At 44.3% G+C, this 12,998-nt stretch overlaps 2 protein-coding genes across 9 annotated transcripts in view; one reads left to right on the forward strand and one right to left on the reverse strand.

Moving 5' to 3' along the window:
• Nucleotides 1–4,967, reverse strand: part of actr6 (actin related protein 6) — a 34,347-nt gene extending 29,380 nt beyond the window's left edge. The window contains exons 1-2 of one of the 2 annotated variants that reach the window (XM_068004833.1): nt 4,755–4,967; nt 3,825–4,665 (exon numbers count right to left, since the gene is read on the reverse strand). In XM_068004833.1, coding sequence (XP_067860934.1) covers nt 3,825–3,910 — 86 coding nt within the window. In that variant the 5' untranslated portion in view covers nt 3,911–4,665; nt 4,755–4,967. Of the gene's footprint in view, nt 1–503; nt 2,466–3,824; nt 4,666–4,754 lie in introns of those variants that run through there. The other variant, XM_068004834.1, reaches the window with a different exon arrangement.
• tcp11l2 (t-complex 11, testis-specific-like 2) overlaps nt 507–12,998 on the forward strand; it is a 47,696-nt gene continuing 35,204 nt past the window's right edge. For 2 of the 7 annotated variants that reach the window (XM_068004832.1, XM_068004828.1), the window contains exons 1-2: nt 10,303–10,516; nt 12,906–12,969. Coding sequence is in view for 2 of the 7 variants with exons in the window: in XM_068004826.1 (XP_067860927.1) it covers nt 11,634–11,742; nt 12,906–12,969 (173 nt within the window). In the remaining 5 variants the exon portion in view is untranslated. The other 5 variants (XM_068004830.1, XM_068004827.1, XM_068004829.1 and 2 more) reach the window with 5 other exon arrangements.

Below are 12,998 nucleotides of genomic sequence, written 5' to 3' on the forward strand. Positions count from 1 at the left end.
GAAGGAGCGGGGACGCGTGCAGACAACACCGAGGGCTAGGCCCGGGCCTCCCGTGCAGCGCCGAGGGGCCGGGCCGGGCCTCCCGTGCAGCGCCGAGGGGCCGGGCCGGGCCTCCCGTGCAGCGCCGAGGGGCCGGGCCGGGCCTCCCGTGCAGCGCCGAGGGGCCGGGCCGGGCCTCCCGTGCAGCGCCGAGGGGCCGGGCCGGGCCTCCCGTGCAGCGCCGAGGGGCCGGGCCGGGCCTCCCGTGCAGCGCCGAGGGGCCGGGCCGGGCCTCCCGTGCAGCGCCGAGGGGCCGGGCCGGGCCTCCCGTGCAGCGCCGAGGGGCCGGGCCGGGCCTCCCGTGCAGCGCCGAGGGGCCGGGCCGGGCCTCCCGTGCAGCGCCGAGGGGCCGGGCCGGGCCTCCCGTGCAGCGCCGAGGGGCCGGGCCGGGCCTCCCGTGCAGCGCCGAGGGGCCGGGCCGGGCCTCCCCTCCCGAGCAGCCGCGGTCTCTCGGTGTGACCCACCTCACTCGCTCCTCGCTGAAGCCGATCTTGGCCGTGCTCGCGCCGTTATCCAGCACCAGAGTCGCCATCTCGAGCGCACGGTCACCGTCTCCGCGCAACAAGTCAGCCAATCAGCACTTGCCCGTCCGTCCTCAATATCCTGCCCGAAAGTTCAAAACCTCCGCTCAAAGGTTCCGCGGTCTGGAGGCCACACGGTCGGGGATTTGGTTGCAGCGGATTTCGAGGAGGTGAATAAGTTAGATGACAAACCTACTTTAACTTGACTTGAGTTACTTTTTTTTTTAAAAAAGGTCACAATTACATGGTATTTACAGCACAGAAACAGGCCATTCGGCCTTTACCTGCATTTTTGCTCCACAGGAGCCTCCTCCCTACTTCATCTAACCCTATCACCATATCTTTCTATTCCTTTCTCCCTCATGTGTTTATCCAGCTTCCCCTTAAATGCATCTACACTAGTCACTTCAACTATTCATTGTAGTAGCAAGTTCCACATTCTGATCACTCTCTGGGTAAAGAAGTTTCTCCTGAATTCCTTATAGAAAACTAGCCATCAAGACCACTGGCCCAGAGATAGCTCATTATAGGTTTGGTAGCTTTTATAGTGTCGTCAAGTATGTATTCATACTCTCAGGTCTCTTCACAAATGATAGTATTCGGCCTTGGCTCAATGGTAGCACTCTTGCGTCTGACTCCAATTGTGCGTTCAAGTCCCACTCCAGAAACTTCAGTGCAACAATGTCGGAGGTGTCGTCTTTTGGATAAGATGTTAATCGGTGGCTCTGTCTGCCCTCTCATAAAAGAGCCCATGACACTGTTTCGAAGAAAAGCAGGGGTGTTCTCCCTGGAGTCCTAGCCAATATTTATCCCTCAACCAACATCCCTAAAACAGATAATCTGGTCATTATTACATTGCTGTTTGTGGGATCTTGCTGTGTGCAATTTCGCTGCCGCGTTTCCTACATTAAAACAGGCACTACACTTCAAAAGTACTTCATTGGCTGTAAAGTGCTTTGGTACGTTCTGAGGTTGTGAAAGATCCTAGGTGACTGCAAATATTTCTGTGCACAAATGACATTCTATATAACTGTGACCATGGTAAACTATCCCTCATCTTTCTCGACCTGTCTGCAGCTTTTGAAATGGTTGACCACATCATCCTCCTCCAACGTCTCTCCTCCGTCGTCCAGCTGGATGGGACTGCGCTCACCCGGTTCCATTCTTATCTATCCAGTCGTAGCCAGAGAATCACCTGCAATGACTTCTCTTTCTGCTCCCGCACCATTACCTCCGGAGTACCCCAAGATCTATCCTTGGCTCCTTCCTATTTCTCATCTACATGCTGCCCCTCAGCAACATCATCCGAAAACAAGTCAGATTCCACATGTACGCTAACGACACCCAGCTCTACATCTACATCACCTCTCTCGACACCTCCACTGTCTCTCATCTTTCACACTGCTTGTCCGACATAGAGTACTGGATAAGCAAAAATTTCCTCCAACTAAACACCGGGAAGACCGAAGCCATTGTCTTTGGTCCCCTCCCCAAACTCCCTTCCCTAGCACCTACTCTATCTCTCCCTGGCCACTGTCTAAGGTTGAACCAGACCGTTTGCCACCTTGGCGTCCTATTTGACCCTGAGATGAGCTTCCGACCACATATCCACTCCATCACCAAGACCGCCTACTATCACCTCCGTAACATCGCCCGTCTCCGCCCCGCCTCAGCTCATCTACTGCTGAAATTCTCATCCATGCCTTTGTTACCTCTAGACTCGACTACTCCAATGCTCTTCTGGCTGGCCTCCCGTCTTCCACCCTCTATAAACTTGAGCTCATCCAAAACTCTGCTGCCCATATCCTAACTCGCACCAAGTCCCGTTTTCCCATCACCCCGTGCTCGCTGACCTACATTCGGTCCAGGAACGCCTTGATTTTAAAATTCTCATCCTTGTTTTCAAATCCCTCCATGGCCTTGCCCCTCCCTATGTCTGGAACCTTCTTCAGCCCTACAACCCCCCCTCCCCGAGATCTCTGCGCTCCTCCAATTCTTGTCTTTTTTGCATCCCCGATTTTAAATCGATCCACCATTGGTGTCCCTACTTTCAGCTGTCTCGGCCCTAAGCTCTGGAATTCCCTCCCTAAACCTCTCTGCCTCTCCTCCTTTAAGACGCTCCTTAAAACCTACCTCTTTGACCAAGGTTTTTGGTCACCTGTCCTAATAGCTCCTTATGTGGCTCTCTGTCAAATTTTGTTTAATAATGCTCCTGTGAAGCGCCTTGGGATGTTTTACTCTGTTAAAGGTGCTTTATAAATGCAAGTTATTGTTGTTTTGCAGGTGTCCCTGGATTCTCTTTAACACCTTCCCATCTTGAGTTCTTAAGTTTTAGGAATGGACATCAGCTCAAAGGTTATTTAACAGATGAACCAAGACTCTCCTCCTTATAACAAGCTGATGTTTAAAATTAAGGCTATTGGATTATGCAAAAGAGAAGTCATACCGTAGAAAAACCAAACAGGCCTGATTCTACAATAAAGATCTTAGAGAAGGAGAAGCTTACAGAATTTGACCAACATGAAAAGAGAAATGGATAGCAACAGCAAGCAGCTGTCCATTCCAAAAATTTAAGAACTCAAGATTGGAAGGTGTTAAGAGGAACCAGAGAGACATGCAGAACACATAACCGTCATTTGTGAAGAGACCTGAAAGCACGGTTACATACTCATCGACACTAGTGGAACTACTTAACCAGTCCACAGTAAACAAACTATGTCCACAATAACAGAGCAGTGCAGAGAAAAAAGACTTTGCCCAGTAATCAACAAAACAGAGAACCATCGCCGCAACTGGAATCCCGGATGAAAAAGGTTCCCATCAACACTACAAATAACAAGCCTCCTACCCTAAAAAGGAAAGGTAGAGTAATGCAAAAACCATGTAACAACATTGTATCTATCAGTGACCTGGAACTGTTGTTTGATATGTAGATATTGTCATTGGCAAAGTGTTCCTATTTAAAAGTTGATTTTCTTTTCAGGTGGGTGATGTATCGATAGTGGTATAACTTTGTATCTGTAGTTAAATAGAGGAAGTTCCCTGAATATTCCCTGTTGGCCAGGATGTGTTTGTACGACTGACGGATGCTTAGTGTTAATATAGAAGGCTGAGCTATCAGGAGCGTGTTTTTAAGCTCTGCAACTTTTCCAGTTGGAACTTAGTAACAAACGCTACACAAGCTCATTATATGAGCTCTATTGAGATGTGTGGTATATTATCAGTTGAAGACAGTGGCTAGATGTAACAGTCCTAACCGGTCACCTGCTCCTGGCTTGTTCCCATTGGCCTTTTCTGGCTAAGAATCTGCAAACCTTCTTTCCTCTTCTCTCTGGCCTCTGGTCCGGCATTGATTGTTCTACGTGCCGCTATTGTTGTTCAATCGATGATGCAAGAATGGGAGCTGGTAATTCCAGGACATATCGAAGGAACCCGACAAGGAGCATGTTGGTAAGCTTCAGCACCATCTACTGCTGTCACAGAACACAGGATACTGAGATGGAAGTGAGAGGATCGGGATCAGAAAGGTCACAACTCAGGCAGGAGCTTTGGGATCCATTCTGAGTGTGGATACGACTGAGATATAAATTGAAACAATAGAGTGAGGAACCAGTGCGGGAGAGCCCAGGACAGATAGGACCGGGGCAGGAGTAGATGAGCGTGCGCCTCCGGAATGAGCTACAATGCCATCCACCACTACCACCTAACACAGTATACCAAGCTGTAACTGGGAGATCAGAATCAGTTCATTATAGACCTGTCTATATATAGCACTACTTTTTTTTTATAGATTAAGCCATTTGAAAGTAGCGTTATAAGCAGGACAGCAGTATTTAGGGGCCTGTTCCAATGACTGTATGAGCGAGGCTCCAAAAAAAGTTGCACTGGGCAACAGGCTATGAAGTGAAACTGCAACCTTCCGCCTCAATGGCATAACCGCAGTCTAATAAATGGTCTGTTTCGCCACGAGTGCAGAGTAACGCTGAAAGCGCCATATTAACTATAGGTGTCGGTTAGCCACAGAAAAAGACACTTGTCCTATTTGCACAGACCGCCAGTACTGTAATTTCCTGTTTTGAACTGTAATGTGTTTTTGTTTCTCCAGCTGCAAGATAAAAGAGAAAACAAGAATATGCTTTATTTTTCATTGTCTGTAATGCAAGTGAAAGGATTCTATTAAAACTGTAGGCTTACTTTCACTTGTAAGGAATCTTACAACACCAGGTTATAGTCCAAGATTCCTTACATTTGTCCACCCCAGTCCATCACCGGCATCTCCACATCATGGCGACTTTCACTTGTGCCGTGGACGCTGGCACAGCCTCACCATCATAGCATTTTTTTTGTTGCTTTTTCTCACTCTCCGTCAGCTTGCAACTTATAACCATGTTAATAACAGGAGGCAATGCCTTGGGTATAAGGCTCACAACTGAAAACCACTTGGTTAGGGTTTGCCCAATGTTGGCTGCTCTGCTAATGATGTCGCTGTGGATTATTAACTAGAATGCACTAGTGTGTGAACCAGGAACATTGACGTTTCCTCAGCTAAAACATATTAATAAGTTTCACAATACATGGTTGAAAGTTTTAGTGAGTAAATTATTAAACTGTAATATCTCTCCTGGGAGTAGAAACAGCAGCTGGTGGATGAGAGCTCTGTCCTGTTTGAAAGTGTAGAATGAGTTGATTTGTGTTAAATTGTAACCGTATAGAAGGTGTCAATGTTTCCTAGTTGACATCTATTTGATTATATATATATACATATATTTAGAAATGATATGAACAGCATGGATTTTTCTTTCTATTTTAAAAAAGTAAAGACAATAAATGGTTGGATTTAATAAAGGTAGTGATTAATAAAGGAATTTGAGAAATAGGAAGGTAATTTAACAACTGAGCAGCAACCTGGAATTTATATTCATCAGATAGTCAATGAGACAGAGCATTAATGGAACAGTGAAAGCAGTAGTTATGGATACAGAAGGTTAAGTTTTGTAGATTGTATCCAGACAGTGAAATATATCCCATTTAAAATATATTTTTGTGTATATAAAAAGTTAAAGAAATAGGTATACTAAATCACCAGATAACATTACTTAAAGGGGTCCTGGAATTGAGTAGAAAAATAAAGAAAATGTTGTTGATAGGCCACTGAGTTAAATACTAGGTTACTAAGGGAAGTAAGGGTGGAAATTGCAGAGGCTCTAGCCACAATTTTCCAATTCTCCTTAGAAATGGGGGCGGTGCAGAGGACTGGAGGATTGCAAATGTTATACCTTATTCAAAAAAAAGGATGGATAAACCTGGCAGTTACAGGCCAGTCAATCTAACATCAGTGGTGGGGAAACTTTTAGAGACAATAATCTGGGACAAAATTAATTGGCACTTGGAAAAGTATGGGCTAATAAATGAAAGTCAGCATGGATTTGTTAAAGGTAAATCATGTTTAACTAACCTGATTGAGTTCTTTGATGATGTAATGGAGAGAGTTGATGAGGGTAGTGCAGTTGATGTGTATATGGACTTTCAAAAGACATTCGATAAAGTACCACATAATAGGCTTGTTAGCAAAATTAAAGCCAATGGGATTAAAGGGACAGTGGCAGAGTGGATACAAAATTAGCTAAGGGACAGAAAACAAAGAGTAGTGGTGAACGGTTGTTTTTTCAGACTGGAGGGAAGTAGACAGTGGTGTTCCCCAGGGGCCAGTATTAGGACCACTACTCTTTTTGATATTTATTAATTACCTCGACTTGGGTATACAGGGAATAATTTCAAAGTCTGCAGATGACACGAAACTCAGAAATGTAGTAAACAATGTGGAGGATAGTATCAGACTTCAGGAGGACATAGACAGACTGGTGAAATAGGCAGACACTTGGCAGATGAAATTTAATGCAGAAAAATGTGAAGTGATACATTTTGGTAGGAAGAATTAGGAGAGGTAATATAAACTAAATGTAGGAACTTTAAAGGAAGTGTAGGATCAGAAAGATGAGAAGGCTGTTAAAAAGGCATATGGGATCCTTGGCTTTGTTAATAGAGCATAGAGTACAAAAGCAAGCAAGTTATGCTAAACCTTTATAAAACACTGGTTAGGCCTCAGCTGGAGAATTGTGTTCAATTCTGGGCACCACACTTTTGGAAGGATGTTAAAGCCTTAGAGAGGGTGCAGAGGAGATTTACTAGAATGGTAACAGGGATGAGGGACTTCAGTTATGTAGAGAGACTGGAGAAGCTGGGGTCATTCTCCTTAGAGCAGAGAAGGTTATGGGGAGATTTGATAGAGATGTTCAAAATCATGAATGATTTTGATAAGAGTGAATAAGGAAAAATGGTTTCCAGTGGCAGAGGGTCAGTAACCAGAGGACACAGATTTAAAATGATTGGCAAAAGAACCAGAGGTGATATGATCATGAGGAATTTTTTTTTTACACAGCGAGTTGTTATGATCTGGAATGCACTGCCTGAAAGAGTGGTGGAAACAGATTCAATTGTAACTTTCAAAAGGGAATTGGAAAAATACTTGAAGGGAAAAAATTTACAGGGCTATAGGGAAAGAGTAGGGAAGTGGGACTAATTGGATAGTTCTTTCAAAGAGCTGGCGCAGGCACAATGGACTGAATGGCCGCCTTCTGTGCTTTACCATACTATGATAAAGGATAAAAAATCACACTGCACAAGAGGAGTTTTTGAAGGTTACTATGGGTCATTTCAAAAATATACGAGAGACTGTCAGAGGATGAGATGCAAAAAAAGCAGTTAACATAGGACAAAAAGGAAAATTACTGCAGATGCTGGAAGTCTGAAATAAAAACCAAAAATGCTGGAAACACTCAGCAGGTCAGGCAGCATTTGAGGAGAAAGGGGAAAAAGTTAACATTTCAAGTCTTGTGACCCTTCATCAGAACTGGGAATTGTTACAGATGAACAGCTGATGAGGAGGAACTGAGCAAGGGAAAAGGGGGTAGGAAAAACTGACCACATGCACAAGAAGAGAGAAAGAACGATCTGTAAAGTGATTAGGTGGAAAACAGGGAATGATTAAATGACTTTAATGGAAAAGAAAACGGAGTGCAAAACAGGCTGCCAATTCGCTATTGCCCCGTTTTGCACTACCACCCACGTGAATTTATACAACCACATACAAGGACTGTGCTATCAGAGGGGAAAAGGCGGGAAAGTGGAGTTAAGGTAAAAATCAGATCAGCCATGATCTTATTGAATGGCGGAGCAGGCTCGAGGGGCCGAATGGCCTACTCCTGCTCCTATCTCTTATGGTCTAATGTAGTGCTGAGCAGGATAATTGGCATCAGTGTGTGGTTAGAAAGAAGTAATAAGGAATCTATAGTGTATTTAAAATCAGAAATGGCTTTGGAGAAGACATGAACTGTCTAGGAAAAATATCCTGTATCTGAAGCTGGTGGGGTCACTCTTTAAATATGGAGATGGGGCTCCGTTGCCATCATCGGGCCTGACTGCTATTTTAACCGGAGGCCTAAGTGGGGAAGCCGTTCCGGCTTTCCTGCCTGGTTCATTTAGCAGGGGTGCTCCTCTGGGCCCCACAAGGGAAGTTTAGGGCTCCCCCCACTTTTCGATCACGAGACCCTCCTGAAACCTCCTCCCCATGACTTATTCTTAAAAGTTGACACGATCTCTGCTTCAATCATTAACTCCAGTAGTGCATCCTGCTCTGTCCTAAACCTTTTGCATTTAATCTTATATCTATGTCCCCTCATTTTAGACCCCATAACCACTGGAAACTGTCTATTTCTATATACCATGTCCCATCCCTTCATAATTTCAAATACCTCTATTAAGTCAACCCATAATTTTCTCTCTACTAATAAAAACAGCCACAATTTTCCACGAGTTTTTCTTCATATTTGTATTTCCTCATACGGGCATCATTGATTTGAGTCTGTGCTGTTCTCTCTCTATTGCCTCAACATCCTTCCTATAGTATAGAGTCCAAAACTGTTCACAGTACTTCAACTGTGTTATTACCAAGGTTTTATATAGATTCACTACTCCTTGACTTTTATACCCTATACTTCTTGCCATAGCACCCAGTGTTCCATTAGCTTTTTTATGGCCTTATCCACTTGAGGTGTTGCTTTTAATGTGAACCTGAACCACTAAATTCTTCCGCTCTTCCACATCACCCAGCCTTCTCCCATTCAAAGTAAAAGTATTAGCTTTTTTAACCATAAATGTACCACCTCACACTTAATGACATTGAATTCCCATCTGCCACTTTTTTGCCCATCCAAACATATTTTCTTGCAGCTTCCTTTGGTCCTCAGGATTAATTATTATGCCTCCCATTTTGGTATCATCTACAAATTTGGATACCACTCCCTCTAGTCCTATATCCAAAACTGATATACACAGTGACCAGAGTGGTTCGAGAACAGAACCCATGGGACACTTTTACCCACTTCCAACCACTCTGAGAACTGCCCTCAAGTCCTACTCTGCTTCCTCTCTTCATTTTTAAATACAATTTGCTATCTTTCCCCTAATTCCATAGTCTTCTCCTGTGTGGTACCTTTCCAAAGGCTTTCTGCAAGTCCAAGTATACCACATCCACTACATTTTCGATCATCCACCATATATCTGTCACCTTCTCAGAACTCTTATCAGATTTATGACTTTCCCCCAGCTAAGAGGGATCTAGAGATAAAAAAATACAAGAACTCTATTAAGAGAAGTGTTTGTAAGCTATTTTTAGTAATACAGTACACGTATCATGTGGCTTTCGTGCACATCAAAGTGCCATCAAAGGGTGGAGTGCAGCGGAAGACTCTCCCGAATAAATATTTGAATTAATTTAAAATAAATATGGCAGAATTTAACGGCTGTCAGCTGAAGTGGCTGTGTGGTACAGCGATAACCAGGACACTTCCTTCCCGAATATTTGGGTACAAATTGTACAGTACCACGGATGAGTCTGCATATTCGTTATAACTCAACGGGCATTTCCTGATCAGTTGCAAGTGTGAACTTTAGATGAATAATTGTTCTGTGTGACTAATATTGGAGGAGGGGGGGGGGGAGTGCCAGTCCCAAAGTTGTGGCTGAGGGACTAATAACGGAAGACAGGCAACGCTTTGTTCAGTGAAACATTAAACATGGAGATGATAAAGTTTGTTCCACCAGGAAGCGTGCAGACTCATTGATTTGCAAGCGTTGGGAGGGAGGGAATGCTGCATTTCAACATGAACCTTTGAGAGACTAGACGCTGCCACCTTTCCTGTCCATTGGTTGCTAAGGCATTCTCTGTTTAAAAATTAGCCCAACAGCAATACACAGTTTGTTGGTTACTATGGAGCCATCGCCTCCCGGTCCCGTCACGTGACGCGCTCTCATATAGCAACAATGTTACGTCTTAACGTCACGTCACATCCGTAAACAAACAGGCAGATCTCAGCACCTGGGGAGGAGGGGGGGGGGGGGGGGGAGACTCTGGGGAGAGCAGCTGTCACTTGCAAACGGAAGACGTTGCTCACGCCAACGAAACATCAGCTTTCGAGACAGCACGACCTTAGAAGCAAACGTTCCCGACCGTCGAAGCTCCAGAGGCAACATGGTAACGACGGACGTGTCCAGATGGCGCGGCTAGGTGAGTGCGAGCGCCCCCGCCAGCGTAGTGGACTCGCCGGGTCCCGGGCCATACATAAATAGTAGCGCGCGCGCCGCGGCACCAGCTGCTGGCGGAGCCCTTTAAATGTGAGTGACAGCTGGAGCCCAGCGAGCCCGCGCCCCGTACCCAGCCCAGCCCAGCCCAGCATCGCATCGTCCTGTCTGCTTTTAAAGTCTCGCAAGGCACTGTTCACCTGAGACAGCCGGGATCGGTACCCTGTCAGTCCTCTTGCCCTACTTTGACAGCGTTTTGTTTATGCATCGACTGCACTTTTTATTTTAGATTTCTCGTAAACAAGGGGTTTATTCGGGTAAGGCGCTCGCAAAGTGATTTCTGTTTGAAAAGGGGACCCAACTTTCTTCCTTACCCCCCCCCCCCCCCCACACACACACACTATTTACGCCGGGTAGTCTCGGTTTGGTGGCTGAAGTGTCGTTCCTGGGCTGTTCGTCCTCCTCTAGTTGTGGAGGTGCTGCTGTTTTTTTTCCCGGCTTGTTGTGGTCGCTCTGATCACATGGGTGCCTGGGTGATGTGGGAAGAGGAACTGCAACTAAGCATCAACTCTCCAAAGCGACCCATCTATGGCTGTGTTGTTGCACCGAGTGCAGGAGCAGTTTCCTCAGCGCTAGGCTGCAGGGAATTCACTCGTTCTTTTACTGGCCTTTCTCATTCTATTTACCCCTCCGGCTACACAGGATTTGTCGCTACAATTCCGGTTTGCCTCCTGTATGATACCGTCTCCGTAATAGTTTGTGTGTACACGAGTACCCACCGAACTGCAGCTATCTGAACTTTTTATTTTTGAGCATCAACCACAAAGGTCATGCATGATTTGGTGAAAGCAATAATATATTTTGGCTGAAAGAACAGCTGTGTAATTTAGTACTAAATTTATATCCCTTAACAAAACCGTATACAGTTACCGTGACTGTACTTAAAACCAGGGGGTGATCATATCAGTGTTGTTACTCGGATTTCAGTAAAATATAGTAGTGGGCATGTTTCCTGTAGGGAGTCAAGACCAAGTGTAGTTTTCAGGTTAAGCATGGTTAGCGGCTGGGAGTTAATCGGACTAGGGTGTTCAAATATAATTCCGTCCCCATTTTAAACACATACCGTATGTCCTTGTTTTTATATTTGTTATAAATTCCTATGACCACATGTATTATGTAAACTTGTCCTGTAATTATACTTTCCTGCCAGTGGTTGCACTGTAGCAGTTTCACTAGGGGGAGGGTGTAATTACAGAATGACGTTTTCATAGTCAGTTTCCATTATGAATGTGAACATAGGAATCCATAATAGAGTTGAGAGGAAGTGCATGCAGATGTAAAATGTTTAATTTGACTGGCCTAGTTCAGTTTCTGCAGCATGGATTCTGCACTATTGAATCAACTCTGGGGAGTAATAAACAACAAAAAAAAGAAATGTCAAACTCTTCAATTCTACAAATGAAATTAATAGAGATGGGATGTCTAATGAAACGATTTGCATGCAGAAAGACTCTCTTCAGGAATTGTGTTGGAGTATTAATGGGTAAGATAGATTTATTGTAGTTTAAGCATGCTCAGAAATATCAGACCACGGGCCTGATACTCCCAGGATTCGAATAGTAAACTGTCAATCCCTTTTAAGTGGATTTAATTTTTCATCATGAGCTGCATATGATGTCTATTACCCTAAACTGTTGCCACTGCTTGACTGTGCCATATCTCACGGTCACCTCTTAAAAAGATGGGGGAAAAGTCAGTGGTTGACCCATAAGACCAGAAAGATTCCAAATTTGATTCCTGTTCTCTGCTGAGATAATTGATTTCAGTGGGACCGCAGTAAGGATGGTACAATTGGCCTCAACACCCACAAATTAGGCAGGAAAAATTGGCAGGGTCCTATTTCTCATTGCTGTTCAGTGACCCCATTTGAAAATGTACAGATCCCAGTTGAGGACACAATCGGACATAGTAATAATGCCTCCAAGATTGAATTGAGGATACAATCCAGTTTGTCTTGATACTTCCCTGGTCAAATAGTGTGCCCACATTCACTGTCAAGATTCATGCATGAATGGTGCTTGTGGAACTGTACCACAGCAGATGAAATTGAGGGAAAATTGTGGTGGGGAGGCACTGAGAGAGAGAAAAGCATGATGACTATCTAGCTCCTGTTGGCTGATGCTGACTAGGATTAATAGTAATCATTGAAATGCCATGAACAAAAGGGGACAATATAGAAGTGGGAAGGCTATCTGATGTAAGTAAAATGAGGGTGATGATGCTCTAGGCTGAAATTTAATGTTGAGAATGTCAGGCTACAGGAAATGTGCAGGCCTCTAATTAGAATCCTGTTTGACAGAATTGTCTTTCTGGAGAGTGAATCTGAATTGAGGCAGCATGTGTTGCTGCTGTTAAAATGCGTGTGCATAATCTAACTGGTAACTATATCCAATCATGAATTAAGCTGTACGCAAACATGGTACATTTAAGATCCTCCTAGCTACTTCTCTTGAAAACATGAAGAAAAGTGACTTTCAAATCCTTCCCACAATTTTTAAGTTATTGGCACTCATTGAGTGGTAACTCATTACTTGTGCAGTTGTATGCTGTATTGTGGTCAAACGTCACGTGAAAGTAAATTCTCTTAAATTTGACTTTTTAATTTAAAAGCTTGTTGGTTTGATCAATTTTTCATTTATTTTTAAGGTCCACTTCAAATCAGACACTTGAGTTACTTGCAATCCTTTTGTAGAGTTACCACACTTGAAAGGTAAGCAATATTTTCATTTTGGAGGGCAA

This window comes from Heptranchias perlo, chromosome 24 (genome assembly GCF_035084215.1).
Source record: "Heptranchias perlo isolate sHepPer1 chromosome 24, sHepPer1.hap1, whole genome shotgun sequence".
Lineage (NCBI taxonomy): Eukaryota > Metazoa > Chordata > Chondrichthyes > Hexanchiformes > Hexanchidae > Heptranchias > Heptranchias perlo.